The 19,460-nt window shown below is 30.9% G+C and overlaps 1 protein-coding gene across 6 annotated transcripts in view; it reads left to right on the forward strand.

The window, feature by feature from the left end:
* The first annotated feature begins 6,353 nt into the window (after positions 1 to 6,353).
* The window catches only part of Rdl (Resistant to dieldrin), a 105,112-nt gene continuing 92,005 nt past the window's right edge, over positions 6,354 to 19,460 (forward strand). For all 6 annotated transcript variants that reach the window (XM_085942287.1, XM_085942249.1, XM_085942271.1 and 3 more), the window contains exon 1: positions 6,354 to 6,659. In XM_085942287.1, coding sequence (XP_085798413.1) covers positions 6,556 to 6,659 — 104 coding nt within the window. In that variant the 5' untranslated portion in view covers positions 6,354 to 6,555. The remainder of the gene's footprint in view (positions 6,660 to 19,460) is intronic.

Below are 19,460 nucleotides of genomic sequence, written 5' to 3' on the forward strand. Positions count from 1 at the left end.
CAAGGTCATAATAGTAGAATGACCTCAAGAAAGTTTCTTCGTATTAAAAAAATATATATTTAAGTAGTTATAAAATCTACTAATACAATTCAGTAGAGATGGAGGCTAATTATTTGAAAATAAAGCCGTCAAAAGACCCATGTCTACTTATAAAGTTAGTTAGGAGTGGCACCTTACAATTTTATATAGTACTGCACTCGAACGTCAAAGTCCTGAAAGTCCAACTCAAGCATTTTACAACGTTTTTATTAGCTCGTACACTTATTTGTCCAGTGGTTGTTTATCCAGTATAAATCTTGCAATCGAATTTTTACTAACTTCCCGACTAGCTAGACATTTCAAATTTTTAGAATATATCAGAACACGATGCCAATGCAATCTTTTTAGCCATCTTTAAGTAGAATATAATTCATTTTCAGTTAATTCTGTTTTATATGGAATATCTATAATTTAGCATTATCAATAATTAGGTACGAGTACCTTTTTATTTTTATATACCGATGTACTTTACGATACGATGGCCGGCGGCTTAAGCGTCAGCTTGTAATATCGTGGGTCCCAGGCTTGAATTCTGGGTCTGGCAAATACACATTTGTTTTTAAATTTATGTTTGAAGTCAAGCGTATGCACCTAATAGGATGAACAAGTGGCTAACATCAATTTCTCGTAAAAGCAGAATCTTTTATTACAACCACCAACCACTCTATGGAGGCCGATATGATCCTCTTAGGATCGAACATGGTGAAGTAGTAAGTAGTATATATTTTTAACAATATATCAAGTATTGAGCTATACAAATATAAATGTACGTCCTTGTCACCAATATCATGGCAAATATCGTCATGTTAGTCTTCTTGAATGATTTATTTTATAATCAAATATTTACTTTGTTAAAAATTATTTTTCATTAAAATATCATGTTTCACGGATGAAAAATGTTACCTCAAAATCTCGGAATTAAGCTTTCCGGGATTGTAATTATTGAATACCTGGAAAAAATATTATTGTGACAACATGCCAACAATTTATTTTGTTTTATTCCGAAAGCTTTAAACGACAATGTCCAACTGTCATTAAACAATATTCCAAATTACCAGCATTGAATCGAATGGGACGTTTTTTTTATTATTTTATTCCAGTTTATTCTCTTTGATATCAGTATTCGAAACTCATCAATCACAATAGAAAAATATGACATAGTTCGACATAACGTATGCTGGTTTGATCAATTGATATTAATTAAATTGTAAAACTACATTCTACAAATACTTTTTTAATATACAACATAACTTTTTTTTACATTCAATTTTCCAAATAAATAAATACCTATCCAATTAAATTCAAACTCCACCTATAATTAAAATTCGAACGTCTAGTAAAACTTGAAATTCAGAATAATGACATAATTTTGGAAAGATGTAAATAAAGTTATATTTATTTTATACTATGTATTTAACAAGGTCCAGATTTATTCGTGGATATGCACGTGTCTGAAAGAAGTGATTGTAAGTGCTCATTCTGTCCCGAGTCGGAGCCGCATGGGACTGATGATGCAACCATGCACCGTGGTGCTTAAAGAAGGAATTTAAGTAAGAAAAAAACATTTAACTGCCTCTGCTATCCGCTGACGTTAAGCGCCCTGAATATCCGCAAACTGAGTGTCACGAGTTAAAGGAACTATAGTCCGGTTTCCCGTAACTTAGAAACCATGAGGTTTGAAAAATAAAATTTAAAAACACAAGAAGAAACCTTGCCGCAGACCATCCTGCTGCCCTCACTCAAATAATATCCAAAAGCTTGACAAAACTAGGTAAAAATATAAATATATAATATATAAATATGCCACCAGAAGAAATGTTTACTATAAATTAATAAGCTTACCATAATTATGAAACTCTAAGCTGGCACAGGAACTGGAGATTGGTCAAAGAAACAAATTTAACCACCAAAAATTGTTTTATTATAAAAAGTAAGTACATAATATGTACAAAAAAGAATACAGAAAGTCAGCTGCAGCAGAAATTAAAATTATTTTATTTATTTATTTTACTAGTCCTACTTCTCGCTGGAATGAACTTTTTTCAGCACTTTTTGTTTTTTTTTTTAATTTTCTCATAAAAGAAGTTGCATGTAATGCCGAAGTGGCCAATTGAGTTATTTGAACTTGTAGATAAATGGACATGTTTATATATTTTTGCAAGAGCTTCAATTTCGATTGGCAGACCATCCCCAGCAGATTGAATTGTATTGTGCACACTATGTGCGCCACATCCAATGCCGACGATATTAAGGCTATACCTCGGTTGAGGCATGGTCTAAAAAGATCGTGGCTAGGCGATGCGCGGATTGCGGGTCGCGGGTGCAAATGACGCATGCTGAACGAAATATGTCATATAAATCCAACATGCGTCCATTTAATTTTCTATTAGTAACAATAATAATATATTCATTGACAAGTTTTCTTTTTCAAGTAAATGGGTAACGTTTTTAGTCATCTTTACACAATATAAGAATTAATACCCCCGTCGCCATCACGAAACAAAGTTTCCAGCTCGACGTTTTCTCTCCGAATGCCAGCGAGTCCAAAATTTCGTCGCGCCTATAATTAAAAATTATTTGCCGTTTCACTGATACACTTTGAGTCGGCTGTAAACGTTATTTTGCCCTCTTCTATGTACACCTCCAAAATTTGTATTACAAATTATTATCACCACAAAATGCAGCCATCTTTTTCTCAATCTTATGACGACACAATATTGAAATTGAAAACGTGAATAAACTCATCATCCAACAGTTTTAAGTGCACACCTTCCAATGGTAAAAAGTATCCAACAACAACAGGCGCTAGTTTTACCGACTTCTTTTCTATTTGAAGTATCGTTAGTAACACTTACAAAATGCATCTTCTGTCTACGGTCAATCATGCCAATATTTTATAATTGACAATCATTCATACGCGGAATAACATCCGGGACAAAATCCTAAACCGACCGGGACCAATGTTTGAAACCGGGACGTATGGTAAACCTAACTATAAACCTATCAGAATGAATTTACATATCAGAAGCCAGTGTAGTATTTACCTTCAGATGCTTTCCGAAAAAAATCATTAGTAACCCGAGCACGAAGATTATTAAACATTCTCGTTTTATAAATTGCTGTTTTAATAAATATTTTTCTCTGGGCCTTATATTGTAGTAACCCAAGCCCCGTTCAAGCGTTAATCTACATCTGTGCTTAACTTATCTTTTAAAATACTACAAGATTTCCCAAAAATACTAGGCAAACGTGTTGCAGTATTTTACAACGTTTTTATTAGGTCGCATTCATATTCCAATCCAATCCACTATTATTGGTTGGTAGGGTCCTAACAACTAACTTATTAATAGGTATATACGTGCGTTACTATGAAAATCAATATGAGTGTCAAAATGACATTTCAGTATTATTTCTATCAAATACAATTTTTTTTGATCGTTTAAGCTAGTCAAGTCAAATTTATATGATTCAACAGAAAATTTAAAAACGTTGTATATTATAAAAAGTTCTTTTTATCTTGTAATTATTTTACACATATAAACGTAATATAAATATTAAGGTAAAAAATAAATTAAAACTTTCTTTGCGACGGGTACTGGTTGTGCGGTATGCTTTAGAAGTAACGAGGAGATAAGAGAACGCACCAAGCAGCCTCTCATCACGCTGAGAGTAAAGAGGTTACGTTGAACATGACTCAGCCACGTGCCGCAGATCTCAGAAGAAAACCTCAACTTGGCTTGCTTGTTCTTTAAGCCAACCGGATTCCGGCACCCTGGAAGACAGCTAAATACTATTTATAGAGTATCTACGGTGGAGCCTCGAGATGCTGGTATGACCTGTTATGATGCAAGAAGACTGGCGAGCAACAAGGATTCTTGGAGGCGCCGCGTTATGTCCATATGCTCCAACTAAGAGGCGGATAGGGCCGAAGAAGAAGAACATTAAGAATAGTAATTTGACATTCGTAGAGTGAACGTTATCTTAATATAAGTACTCTTTACGAAGAGTAATAATTTAAAATTTTCGAAGTACAATAATTGGGTCATTGTTTTGAATTAAACATAAATTTAAAAAAAGTTACGTCACTAAGTCTACGTTAGTTATTTGTAGAGTAATCTAATACTGTCGACTTAATGTAAAATGTTAAAAATACTGTTGTTTATTTATTTAAATTTCTAGTAGTAACGATATTATTATTCATTGAACTTGAAAATGAAATATTAGTATGTAATAAAACTACTATCCATAAGTTAGGAGTATTTTCAATTAATTTATAGTAAGTTAATAAAACGCCTGGAAGTCTGTGAGTTTATATTTTTGCAACTTGAAAAAAGTCTCGAGTTTCCCGACGCATATAAAATCTTATTTTATGTGAGAAAATATTTCATCTCGGTATTCAAAGGCACTATACAGTGCAGCGTTCGTTATAGACGCCTCTCTGGCTATGAAAGCAAAAGGTGAAATAGAAAAACAGTGAAATGCACATAAGCAATTCAACGTTGACATCGATATTCGTGGAATGCTATTCATTTAAGTATTCAATTTCATCTCATATTTCAGATGAATATAAAAAATGTTCTTGATGCTAGTAAATATACAGTTTATCTTCACATAATAATATGTGTTATTAACATAATATATATTATACCAATAAAAAAACTGAAATAAAATATTATGTTTTTAAACATATTAGTATCAAATGTTAATTTCAATTAATGAAGATATCAATGAATCAAGCGTTTACTTCTAAATTAAATAAAAATAAAATTGAAGTACCTATATTGCTTAATTTATTTGATCTCAACAAATTTAAAAAAAAAAATAAGAACATTTTGATTTAGATTAAAACTGAATGACAGATCGTCGAAGAGGTGAGTGGTAAAATTTTCTTTAATGAAGTCATGGGTTACAGGCCAAGTAAGTGATCAACATCCATAACTCGAAAAAAATGTTTAGGACGGTGAAAATTCACCTAGAATTATAGATTTATTAAAAAAATATATGGGTTGTCGAAGATCATTAATTGTATGCCATTGTTATTTGTAAATAATCTTGAGAAACAAATTTTTAATAATCGTCATAAATGTAGTTTCTTATTTTAATAATTGACCTAAGCCAAAAATACCACAATGAATAAAATTTGTTTCATTTTTATACTAAATGTAATTCTTTGTTGTGTATATTTTTTGATTACAACGATTATTTAAAAAAAAAACCTATAATGTTAAATACAATTGAGATCAATTTAAACATGAATTTGAATTATCTTTTATTATGCAAAACGCATGGTTTAAATATTATTTCAAGGGAATAATTATTAGTGTTGGCTTTGACGATTATTGCAATTGCCGCCGGCGGTTAGCCGCCGATTCTGAAAACTAATTTGTAAAACACAATTGACAGCAAATGAGGTTTTGCAATTACACATATTAATATTGCTGTGGAGAATAATTCCCTGTCAATTAATTTATTTGAAACAAAATTTGATTATGGATAAATTTGGTAGATATTAAAGAGTAAACTGTATAGTTTTTTTTTGTATTGACAAATATTATTTTATTCTCAAATGTTTTGTATTTTATAAATATAAATATTTATTAAAGTTTGATATTATCTGGTAGAAGTAAAGTGCTCTTAGAGCAAGCGCCGAGCATAATGTATACTCTGTCGATTGAATAGGGCTTGTTGAGTAGCGGTGAGTAGCGTTGCTATCATAGCAGTAGATGTAGAGAGTGGTGAAGATAGCAGACGAGAGTCAGGCGCCAAGAGCGACTTTATCAAAGCTTTTTCCGGTCAGAACCTTTCCGAAGTATCATTAGGTGTGCAGCGCCACCGGCTAATGTGGCTAATTATAGCAATCTCCAGGTGAGCGAGTTTACGCACCCTTAGAGCGTCGGTATGCGGCTGGCGTCGTATGCAAATGATCGGGGGTCGATAGGAGTCGCAAAGTGCGGCCGTCCGCTGCAGCGCCCCGCGGCCGACTGCAGCCCGAGGCTCGCCGCGTTCTCTCGCGAAAGACGATCGATAGCGCTACGCGGATTCCCGGGCCGCGCAGACGCGCCACAAAGCATCCTCGCCCTCTTAGAATGAGCTTTAACTCGTCAGGTTGACCCGCGACCTCCCCGACGCCAGTGAAGGCTCACAGTCTGAGCTCCGCTCGCGAACACGATCTCGCTCGCGAGCTTTTGATAACGGACGCGCGTCGTAGCTTTTCGGAGGGCGGCGAAGGGAAACCGGGGGCAGTTTTCCCCCTCTTCTCTTTCGTTTCGTTCCCCGCAGCGTGCCGACTACGTCGAGCGCCTGGGTGTAACGCTGCCATAACAAAAACGGATCTCCATCGGATCGGACGCATTTTTTACGGATTTTTTTTCGTTTGACAAAATTTTTTTTCGTCGTCGATCGAATCGAATTTTCGGACGATCCGAGGCTGGGCCGCTGGAGACTTATGTCAGGGCGAGTGCGGGGCAGGTCGCGTGAGAGGTCGCGGTGAGATGCGGCGCGGCGCGTGAGGAGACGATGGCAGCGGCGCGGGCGCCGGCCTGCACGGCCGCGCTGCTCGCGCTCACCGTGGCCCTCCTGCCGCACGCCCACAGGGGACCTTCGCCCTTCGTGCACGCCGGGTGAGTACCTACCTTCAATTTATCACACTGACCATCGACCAACCCCGCCCCCTTACCACGCACACACCCAAATCCTCAACTGTCATCAACTCCTTCAGCCACCAGTGCCCCATTCAAAACCCTCAACTCCAACCCCATGACTCCTCAGTGCCATAAAAGATTCATTTGCATCTTCAAACTTCGATGAAGTTTACCTTGAAGTTCGCAAAAATTCCATACATTCTATACATATCATACCATACTTATACCATACATAAATCAAATAACTAGTGAATTTTATATTATCTCATTCTATCGCATAATGTGAAATAATTCGTTTGTGTTATTATTTTTAAATCTATTTAACCCAAAAGTAATTTTTACGTGATTTTCTCTATAGCCACTAACATTTTATTTCCAACGCAATCTTATTCTTGAGTCGTCCACCCCCAAATCTGCAACGCCCATTTTTACGCATTGTCAATTCATGATTTCAATTTATTATCGTATCTTATTACAACTACAATAATAATATGAACTGTGTTTTTGTACGGCCTCGGCCATAATAACTTTCCCTTTTCACGAAATATGATTTTTTTAAATTTGTGCGTAAACACTCCGCCATTTCATATTATTATGTGTCAAGAACGTTTTAAAATAGAGGTAGCTGCAAACATATTTCAAAAAAACAACTGACATTCACGCGAAAGATTAACAGGATTATTAAAAAAATAATTGTTAATTTAACCAATAAAGTTTTAAAAATCACAATAATTTTATCTTACTTTAGTATTATAAGTTTATCAAGTAATAAAACATTACATTATTTTATTGTGGTTAGCAGTCGGCATTAGTATTGCCCATTCGTTCAAGTCTCCTTTTATTTACTGTGAACGACTTTATATCGAGATATTTTAATCGTTGCACAACTGAAAAAAATATAATATATAATTAATGACAACAATAAAGTAACTCAGTATTAATATATTATATAATAATAAAAAACTTTGATACGGAAGGCTTTTACTATTTTTTATAAAAACATTAAGTATTTAATTACCTCACTGTTTTATCTTCCGAAAAAAATAGCTTTCTAACTTGGAGGCAAAATATACTTATCTTATAAACAATACGATAATACTAATACCTACTACACAGTTCGATAATATTAAAATCCAAAAACAATGTAATAGTTGTGATACTCACTAATGTTTTGCTTTTAATAACGTCATTTGTAGCCAGTGATTGAAATAATCCATTGAATTACATAAATAAACACTATAACTTTTGTCAACTTTCAATAAAGTCCATAAACATTTGTGTGTTAATAAACTTTCATACATGCACTTCAAAGTTTATTTCATAAAACTATAATACAAAAAAAAATATATTCTTTGCAGTTATATTTTATTAATTTGCCTTCAGCATGAATAATAAAATTAATGCTTTCCTATATAATTTTCAAATAATTACAATTAACTGTACATAGGTTTTATTATATCATAAAAATATTTTAATTCCATCAATCCAAGATATCAATAAATTATTAAATTCGGTTTATTTAGAAACTGCATATTGTTATAATAAGTTTTTTTTTTATATAATGTGTTTTTATAATTTATTATTCGTTCTACTTTCTATGCAAATTGTTTTATTATATTATATTGTAAATGTCATGTTTATTTTATATGCTACAAATTTGGCGCCATTTTATACCTACATAATGTTTTTATTAAAACAGGGGATGGTAGTCATGACGTAATACCATTAGAGCATTACAACCATCGTAGCAATAAAAACAAATGAATATTTAAATTATTTAATACTAATAACTACAGCAAAGTTATATATTAGGGTTAATTTATTTACTATTCCTTCATTACAATATTTTATTACCTATTTTAAATGTTTTCGATTTTATTCAAAATTACCTATTATAGTTAACATTAAGGCGACCAATAACAATACTTAAATCCCAATGTATTTCGCAATTGCCTTAAAATATTATATATTTGTTTATTCTATCCAAGCCGCCCATTTTCTTTATTTGTCTTCATCGCATTCGATACAGAGTTAGCGCACGCAAATCATAAATTAAAAATATTATTTTGCTTCCATTCAAATCACGACAGTTCAAATATTCATAAAAGCAATTAATTTATTCCATTTTAATCTACTATGAAATAATAATCGTTTTATGTTTATATCTAGGTAAGCATTCTGTAGCCAAAATACCACATAAAATTTGGCAGCCGAAAATTTGGGCCTCCGCCCACTTTCAATTTTTCATCCGAGCGTACGCTGTATCTCAAAAGAGAAATGCGCAAGCGTCAAATAAAGGCTCTATCTAGACCTCTAACTCAAATAGGCCTTATCTTTTAACGATATATACAAATAAAATTTTCATATCATTCACTGTATTAAGTAAACATTTTTTAGCGGGCTCAAACAAATAAAAAGTAAGTTGTTTATTTATGGTTGAAATGGAAAATTTTTGCAGGATCCGATGCGATATTTTCTTTTTGGAAAATCACATTGTCAATACAGAATCGGTGGCCGACTTTTGCCGATCGTGGTGGGCGTACACTTCGGGTGTTTTCGCTATCGTATTCCATCAACGCAGGAAGTGGATTTAGAAAACTTCGCGAGAGAAATCTGAATCGACGCCCCACAGTCGAAATCTCAAACGATTGTCACGTACTCAGAGGGCTTATATGGGAATCCTATACAAACTCACAATCATTTTTCAATAGACGAAGATTTTGCCGAATGTTTTTTTCACACAAAGTTAATGCGAGCATACAATTTTGCAAGCCGTGACTTTTTTATTTTTTGTTACTTATTTTTTTACATACTTATTTTAAAAAAGCGATGGAACAAAATCACTAACTTTTCATTCCATGAGTTCATGAGTCAACATTTTGTCGAAAATATCATTTTTTTTTCTTATTATCACATTCTAAATTGAAATTATACCAAGTCAATTCTAATTCAATTAATTAAACAAATATATAACTTTTATTTTTACATTTTTTCCGACCATGTCCGATCCTAATAGGATCATATGGGCCTCCACAGAGTAGAAGTTTGTATTAACAGATTTTTTTTACGAGAAATGTCAGCCACTTGCTCAACCTATTAGATCCATACCCTGACTCACACACATATTGAAAAACAATATGTGTACTTGCCAGACCCAGAATTCGAACCTGGGACCCACGGCATGATAGTCCAACGCTTATGCCGCGCGGTCACCGTGGGCGATTTTTACATTTTTTTAAATTACAAGAAAAAAATTAACTGAAAATAATATATAGGTTTTCTTGTAATTCCATCGTTGCAATATTCAGTTATGTTGTAAATATTAAAAAGTAAGCAATAACTAACATCACCGAATGAAAAACATTCAATCCAAAAATGTTTTTCACCACGAAATTCGGCGTCTCCGTTCTGCTACGTAATACACCATTGATTTTACTTTGAATATTAAGATAAACTAAACTCAAGGTTATCTGGTTTCATATTTTTTGTACTAGTCAGAACTTCTCAGTCGTTTATTATCCATTTAAATAGATTAACATTATGTCACTCTATCAGATAACTATACGCGTTAGTAATGTTGTTACTAAATATACATAATATGAAGATATTATACTCACAAGGCATTCTCTCTCATTCAATATTCGTCACAACTAACTCATTCCAATTATAATTTATTAATCTTCAATTAATCGACTTAATTTAAATACTAGAATACCGGAAATCCGGTTAAAAATTATTCCCAATCCCATGCATGATGAAGAAAGATCAAAACAAACACATTTCAATAACTAATGGTAAATATGGTGACAATATTATGGAGTACCTACTGCTAAAAATTTCATTCCACTTTTCTCATATTACGAATAAAATGTTTTCAGTAATGTATAAATTTAATAAGATCACACATTTTTTAACAGTAAAAAAATATTTCCTTATTCACGGTACAAATATATCGTTTTATAGACTAAAATATTATTTTGAAATAAACATAAACAAAATACTTATATTTTTTTTACATATTGGAAATAGCGTATGAAATTAAATACGACGCATTTTTTGACATTCATCGTGTTATGTGTCAGATTCGCTTTTTTTCTCTATTAGTCCTGTGTCAACACTAAGTTGTGAAAATTTATTGTGAAAACATCTCTTGACAAGGTCTTCTTAAATGTTTTACCTAGAAAGTATTACGTGTAGGTACAAAAATACAGTTCTCTTCACTCTAAGTTACTAGGCTTTTCTAGGCTTTTAGCATTAAAAAAACTCTTTTAAGAAGTCGTAGAAGATTTTTTTTGCACAACTTAATGTATGCCTGAGCGTAACATATTATAACGCCCACTGTCAAATCGTATTATTATTATTCTTATATTTTAGGCATTATTACAATTCAACCGGAGTCAATTTTAACTTATCGTAATATTCTAACTCAGTAGATAGAGAGAATTACGCCTATTATATAAATATTGAAGAGAAACCAAAGGTACATAAATAATAAATACTTAGATTGATTTTGATAAGAAACTAAAAAAATATTGCGGTAATTGTATCTGAAAATTGTGGTAAAATATTTCTAAAAGACAATATTATTAGACGCGACGTCGGTTAGTAATTATTGAGAAATAATTGATTCTTACCTTAATTTAATTTACTAAAACCGATAGCCAACAGTATAACGCAATTTGATAAGTACTTCATTATAACAACTTCTATCAATACTGTCGAATGATTCCAAATTATGTAATAGCAACGAATGCTACATCTCAAATTTTGTAGGTATCTTATTCGTTGATTAAAATAAATAAAGTAATTTATTATTAGGCACGGACGTGCCTAAATAAAGTTATTCACATGCGTTCGTACAATGCAAGATTTTTTATTAAAAAACAAATTTTAAAGATAGATTTTATTCAATATTTCTTGCTCTTGATCAAAAATACATAGATTCAAATCCACCCATACGGTTTCAGAAACGATCACTCGAGTATTACTGCACCGTGAAGCATATAGTTTATATGCAGCATAAAACTTATTCAACACTTCAATTTTCGTTATAAAATTCTCGCCTCCATTTTTTATGACAAACGTTGATAAGCGAACACGGAAAGCCGTGTCATTCGGTAATAAAATAAAAATAATGTATACAGCGTGCAATAAAAGAGCGCCGAGAGACACACCTTCGACTCATCAATATAGCACGGAGGAGTGACCAACCCCAATGATGCTAAATCGTCCCCGTGACGTCACACGCGGCTGGGCCAATAGCTTCTCATTAAGTGCAAATGGTCGCATGTCCAACATTTTATTTTTTAACATGTTTATTATTATAATATGGACGATGTATTGCAGGTTGCACGGTAAATTACAGTTCATTTGAAAATAGGTACACTTAAATAACGCTCAGGGAACAAGAATTTGCTCAGTTGTATATCGAAATAAGTACTGAAATCATTTTAAAGACATTTTGATTGAACCATTAGAAAATTTCCTAAGGTCGTTATAATAATTAATATAAATAAAAATACCAAAAATTTATTACAAATCGTAGGCATTTTTATTTTTTTTACTGATTTAACTATTTATTTTATATGAAATTCTAATAAGTAAATAAATTTAATATTTTTTTTCGACCATGTCCGATCCTAATAAGATCATAATTATTATGAGCCTCCACAGAGTGGAGGTTTGTATTAACATAATATATTATTTTTACGAGAAATGGATGTCAGCCATCTATTTGCTCAATTTATTATAAAAATAATATATGTACTCCCCAGACTCAGGATTCGAACCTGAGAACCACAACGCTATAGGCCGACGCTTAAGCTGCGCGGCCATTGTGGGCTGTGATGTATAAATCGTATTTAATTTTATCTATTTAAAATTTACACACCAATAAAATACCTAAACGGAAATTTTTGCGATAAATACTTATGACAAGTAAATTTGTTGTATCTATTAGGAGAAATCAGATTTTGAAAGTATAATAATACATAATTTGACTATATTAAAATGTACTAGCAAAAAAATACTACTCCCAGCGGAACTCGAACCTGCACTCACTGAATTCGCGCTAATGAGTCTTACCAACTACGCATCATTATTTGATAGAGAATATTGGTCCCGCTTTGTATCGTATTATTTCTAAAAGTTTTTTCTAGTACTAATACTAATTTACTTCTCTGAGGTATTTTCAAATTATGGATGATCAATAAAGAATGTTATATTTCCAAGTCTTGAGAATTAATCGTTGAATAAAAACATAGTTTATTGAATATAATATACACATGATTATGTATCAGATATGTGATATTGCAAACTTATTCGTGGAAAGAAGTAAATTTCGATACATATTTTAAGTAGGTAACATTTTTATGATGTTAAAATATCCACATTTTATCCGTACTAGTAATTACTATGTAAAATATAGTATTAGATATATTACTGTCAAATATTATTATCAAATACTAAACCAGGGGTCAGGTTCTAGCAAAGTTGCCTGATATATGGTGACTTTTTGCGATATTGACATTTAACACCAAATATTTTTTTGATAATTTAAAAATCATACGAGTACGTAAAATTTCACATTATTTTACAACGACACTGGAGGAAAAAGAATATTATAATTTTTTTTAACACAATGAAATTATGAGAAAATATAAAATGACTTAGTGTGATTTTGGATTATTACAAGTGGTATAGTATTTTAAAATACTAAACGTTTTCAATCAACTTGCGTTTATTTTAATATAGTTTCAATTATTTTTCAGCCATTTCATATCGTTTTCATATTTATCTGATGATGAGAATAATATTTGTAATAGATTCAGATGACAACGAGCATGTGCACTGACTACTAAACTATACGTCTCCTATGATGACAACGAGCAGAGTAGTTTACGAAAGGACTGTATATTTATCAAATGATGCGTTTATTACTAAGGTAATGTTTCTGACGCAGAACCAAAATGTAATAGCCGACGGTCATATTGCATAATTGCATTTCGTGGAATCTATTCCGTGCGATTTTAGTTGAAAATACACAGCTCTATAGTTTTGACATCCCGAATCCAATTAGCTTTATGCATATCATGCGAACTTCGCTGCATTAAACTATTATTTATTATACTACGATAATTATTGAGGCGTCAATTTACAAAACCCGATAAGTTCAATTAAATATTAGTGGTAGATTACGTTTTTGTTAATTAAAATAATATAAGCATTTCTATTAGCTGATAAACCCCAACAATATAGTATATCAACAGTTTAATTATTTATATCACTTTAAATAGTCGTTATTATTGTTGATTATTTCAAATATTATATAATATGTTAACATCATTTATCGTGAGAGGATTCTTAATATATAAAGAAAGTTATTATATACCTAGTATTATTCTTTAGGTGCTATTTAACAATTATTCTTTGAATACAGCTTTGATTTAACCGTAAATTTACAGCAGGTAACACAAAAAATCGTAATACTGTAAAATCGTAATATCTGATGTTACTAGTAAGGCCTAAAGTAGTGAAGTAATATTAATTACAGATGTATTAGATTCTTATAAAGTAAGTTGTATCTGCATACTTCAGATGTCATTATATTTGAGGTGAAAATATTGAGGATGCTAAGGCAAATATGTGTAAGAGGCAATTTTTCGAAAACCAAGGAAATACTATTATTATTAGAATGCTATCATCAAGGTCTAAAAATTATGCCAGTATTAATTTTGTGACGAAGTAGGTAGGTAATAATTTTTATTTGCAATTTTTTTTTGCAAGTTAGTTAGTGAATTATTATGACAAAACCAATAAGTATATTTTTTAATTTCAGATTGGTCTCATAATATATAGTGGAAAATAGTCACAAACGCCCTCGATATTTTATAGAAGAAATTTAATGTTGATATGTTATTACATTTTGATACTTATTAGGGAAATAAAATATTCAACATTTTTAATAAAATATTTACTTCTAATAGCACAAAAATATACTTATCGTTATTTCAAAAAACAAATAATAAAAATAACGTAGAAAGTAAATTGTCCGATTAGCATACTGAAATAAATTTCTATGTCAATCTTTGCAATAGTATTCATATTTAACGAGGGATAAAAAATAGTTATTTATTTCCGAATTCGGTGGTTGTCAAAATACGACAGTATTAGGGGTTGAATATATCAGAAGCAGCAACCCTACCAGTAAATAAAAGTAAGTAAACAGAATTTATATCAATGCGAATGTGGAACGGATGTGTTCCGGGTTTGACGCAATACAAACAAACATGTCAGTCAAAAAGCCCGGAATTTTTTTCATCAGTCTTGCCTTGACTCGGTTGAGAGGAGGGTTCATCCTTTATTCCATAAATAATAAATTTTATAGAGAAAAGGCGGCAGGAACCTTAGCGTGGTAAAGCTCTCCCCTCATAAATAAGTGTGATCCGAGCTGCGACCACGGTAATAACTAAGCTAAACGGGCAGCCATAAAAAACATCCTTCAGCCCGGTCCGGCCCTGCAAAACCCTTCTACGTGCTATACAAGTTTAGATAAAACTACCTAGCAACATTTGTATGTGCATATTTTGCCATTCGATATAATATATTATTTAAGATCATAATATAATTATTAGTTACGTTCTCACATTTCCAGCATATCAAACGCATTCACCCATCGGTTACATATATAAGGCGTCTTAATTTCAAATACTTAAAAGACGTTTTTATGTTTCAAGCGTAACATGTTTATTTTTTTCTATTGTATTTTATTTTCAAATCAAAATAATATAAGTACCTACTCAATATTGTTAGCCATTTTAATTAACATTTTTTTTATTCAACGAATTATTCAAAAGATTTACGAATATAACATTCTAATTATTGAACATACATAATTTTGAAAACACTTCTGAGTAAATATATTATAACCAATAGAAAAAATTGCGCCCATGGACATGCAAACCCCGAGAGATGCAGGTTCGATTCTAGTTGAGTTCTAAGAAGTGTTTTTAAAATTATGTAGGAATGTTCAATAAACTTGTATAACATTTTTTTGTACTCTTTGAGCGGATCTTACAAATTATAAATCATTACAATATAATACAATATAACATAATACATTATGAAATTACATGAACATTTTGAAATTGGCACCTTATTAGATCTATAACTAAAACAGAAAATGATATAATATCTTTAATTACAAGTATATACTTACTTAATACTTTCAACAAATCTTAGGCCAACTACAAACCATAGTCAAACTAAGTCGCGAATACGGTTCAAATATTAGTTTATTGGATTTAAACGAAATTCCTGTTTGTCACTTTTTTGAATCAAGTTATTCGCGTACCTATATTACCTATACTAAATTATGACAGTATTCAGCTAAAAAATACACATTTTATATATTTACTGTTTTATATTTTATTTTTTATTCTAATTTATAGGTAGGTACTTGAATAAATTATGACTGTGTAATAAATTTTTAAAGAGAAAAAAATAAAACGCAATATACTATATTATTGAACAATAGGCATCTCTAAAGCATCTGTCATGATCCAGGAAAGGTATAAGTAAATATAAATATTGCGTGTTGGTATATTGAGTTGTATTGTTATGTGATTTTATTTAGATTTTTCATTCTTCCATTCTTATTTTTATTTCCTAAACTAGCTTATGCGAAAGTCGTTTTCAAATAAAATACGAGAAAATTCGCGTGAAATGTCATGTCGTTACACTCGATTTATATGCGTAGGCTCACGATTTGCCACAAGAGTGAGCGAATGAGAAAATTTGCATCTCTGCGCATAAAACTGGAGCGTAATTTTCCTTTACTGTTATTCTTATGATATGCTATTTGCACTTTAGAAGTGCAATGAGTGAGTCAAAACTGAGTTTTCTCAACCAAGTATGATACTTTTGTCCAAGTAGAAGAATAAAAATGGGATAGTGCTAGTTTTAATACTATATTCTGACATTATAACATAGAAATTGCTGGTACTGAATTGTTTACAGTATGAAACACATTTTATCAAACTAAGAAATGAAACCTTGCATCAAGGACATACATAACACATATCATTCTGAGAACCATATAAAATAAGAATTAAATACGTCTTACTGTATTTTTCTCATTATAACAAACATCATAATATCTGAAAGACTCTGGTTTAGTTAATATAAAGAAATGTCTTCAAAAACCGCAGACCGCTATTATAAAATGATAATTTTAATGAATAGACAAATATTTTAGTATTTTAAATAACTTTTAGTAAATAACGTTTTGTACTATTCGATTTAAGTCGTTATTGGAGACCCGGTATCGCCTTTTGGAATCTTCAAGCACTATGCGTACTCACCAATCGGCAATGCACACTAACAACAAATATATTTGACAAACAAATACAGTTAATTGCATTCGTTGCCAGTGTACATTTACTATTGGAGAATGCACAAAGCGATTGAAGTTACTGAAAGGCAAAACCCGTACAAAATTTCGATAAATTTTAATTCAAATTCTATCAAATATCTGCCGTCGAAGGAATTAAGTTTTGTGACTAATTGTTAATTCAAATAATATTTTTTTAGTGTTATTCCAAACAGACAATATCGCACCCGAGGTATAATAGTGGCACAAGTCCAAATTTGTCGTTTTTGAGTTTGTCATCATTGTGCTACTATTGCGTATAATATTCAAAATGAGATGACTCAAGTGTGCCAACTTCACGCTATTATAACGTAAATTTAAAAAAATAAACTAATTTAACACACCAAAATAAAATATTCAAACTACTCTCCTGCAAAAACGAGTGTTTCGAGTTGTGCCACTATTATTCCCCGGGTGCGATATTATATATATATAAGTACAATATGGCGATAGTAATAAAAATATATACTTAAGTAAAAAATTATGTTCAAATCGAAAAAGGCATTAGGAAAAAAAAATCACTTAACTAGTTATAACAGGCTTCCGGTTTGCCTGGTGTATTGCTGTAATTTCTCCGGGGAATGCATACATATTACAGTAAAAATAATAATGAATGTAATAAGTTGAGCAAATACAACAATTCCTTGAAAAAAAATCTATTAAAAATCCTCTGAACACGACCAATGTCTATATCATTTTATTTGTAGCATAGTTAGCATAGTTAATGAAATTGAATTATAATACAATAAAATATTGATTGATTATTGAATAAATGCTATTTTTATAACAAAATATTACTTACCAAAAATCCCTAGTTAAATTAATAGTCTTCAGAATATCTTTGTACGTAAGTAAATTAATATACTCACTATTACATAATATATTATTTAATATAAGAATATGTACATACAAAACGTACGATATTTTTTTTTATCTTATCCGCAATTGCAATTTTCCAGTCGTAACATTGCTATTTTGTGAGCATTGAGGAAGCTCCCACTCGGTGTTGCTGCCAAAAAATCAGAAACCTGTAAACAGTACTTAATACCGATATATACAACATCCAATACGTATATATATATATATATAGTAAAATGTATATGTTATACATATTTAGAGCTCTCTCTTGGCAGTGACAGCCATTTTCCACTTGACCAAGCGAAAATATTTTTGGCGCAACATTTTTGGATAAGAAAATTTGTGGCAACGAAATCCAATTATTTGAAAACATGAATAATAATGTTAACAACCACAAAAAGATATTTTCAGAACATCCATTGCATAGTTCTTTTTTATAAAATGTAGTTGTGTTATATTCCTATTTTATTTACTTTAAAGAAATGTTAACATGACGTATTTCACGTAACTCCTAAGTATTGAAAATCAATGAAACTTCATCTAAACTCGGGGTTTTCATTTTTTGATTTTGATTTTTAAAGATTTTTTTTCATAAACGATGTTCAGTTTATAATGTCGTGAGTCTCGGCTTCAAATGCCTAGTCTTTTAATGTACTTGTTTTATTTAAAATATGGTTAAACATAGAATACAGACCTAATAAATAGATTGAGCAAATGGCTAACAATCATTTCTCGTAAAAACAATATCTTATCTGTGGAGATCAATATGATTCTCATGGAATCAAACATGGTTTATTGTTATATAATTTCATTTTAATATTAGATACTAATTAGAAATAATAAACATTTTATAATAATATAAAATAACTTTTATGTGAATTTATTATTCTACAGTTTTACTAATTTACCCAAGACCATTATTATCTATAGATATATATTCTATTAATAGCAGATAGCCAATTTATAACAACAATATAATATTTACGTTCTCCATTATCAAAAAACTTCATAAATTCTAAAATTAGTACAGAAATATAGATTAACCACGATAAACCAATTCAATATAAAGTTTACACACCGTGTATAGAATAAAGTTCGTTTCTAAATCAATTAAAAAATCATTAAGTAAAAATAATGTAGCGATGAGCAGTTTTTCAAATTAATACACTATAATAATTATACAAAAAAAATAATAATACCACTAATTTAAGTACACAATTTTTATAAATGAGGCGTCTAATTACAAAAAGCGACAAGTCTACAATTCAAAATTTTCGGGAAACAACGTTTTTATGTTTCAAGCTTCAATTATTTGTTTTAACGTGAGATTATTTTTTCCGTTGTATTATATGTCAAAATTTGAACCAAATGGCAATTTGTTTCAGCCGATAAACTCTTAAATGTAATAAATATAAAATAAGTAATAAGAATATCAATTTTACTTTTATAATATAACATAAAAAACAGATTAAATAAAAAATATTTTCTTAATT

This window comes from Rhyacophila brunnea, unplaced genomic scaffold (genome assembly GCF_057557595.1).
Source record: "Rhyacophila brunnea isolate RB1 unplaced genomic scaffold, BYU_Rbru_1.0 scaffold_1, whole genome shotgun sequence".
Taxonomy (NCBI): Eukaryota; Metazoa; Arthropoda; class Insecta; order Trichoptera; family Rhyacophilidae; genus Rhyacophila; species Rhyacophila brunnea.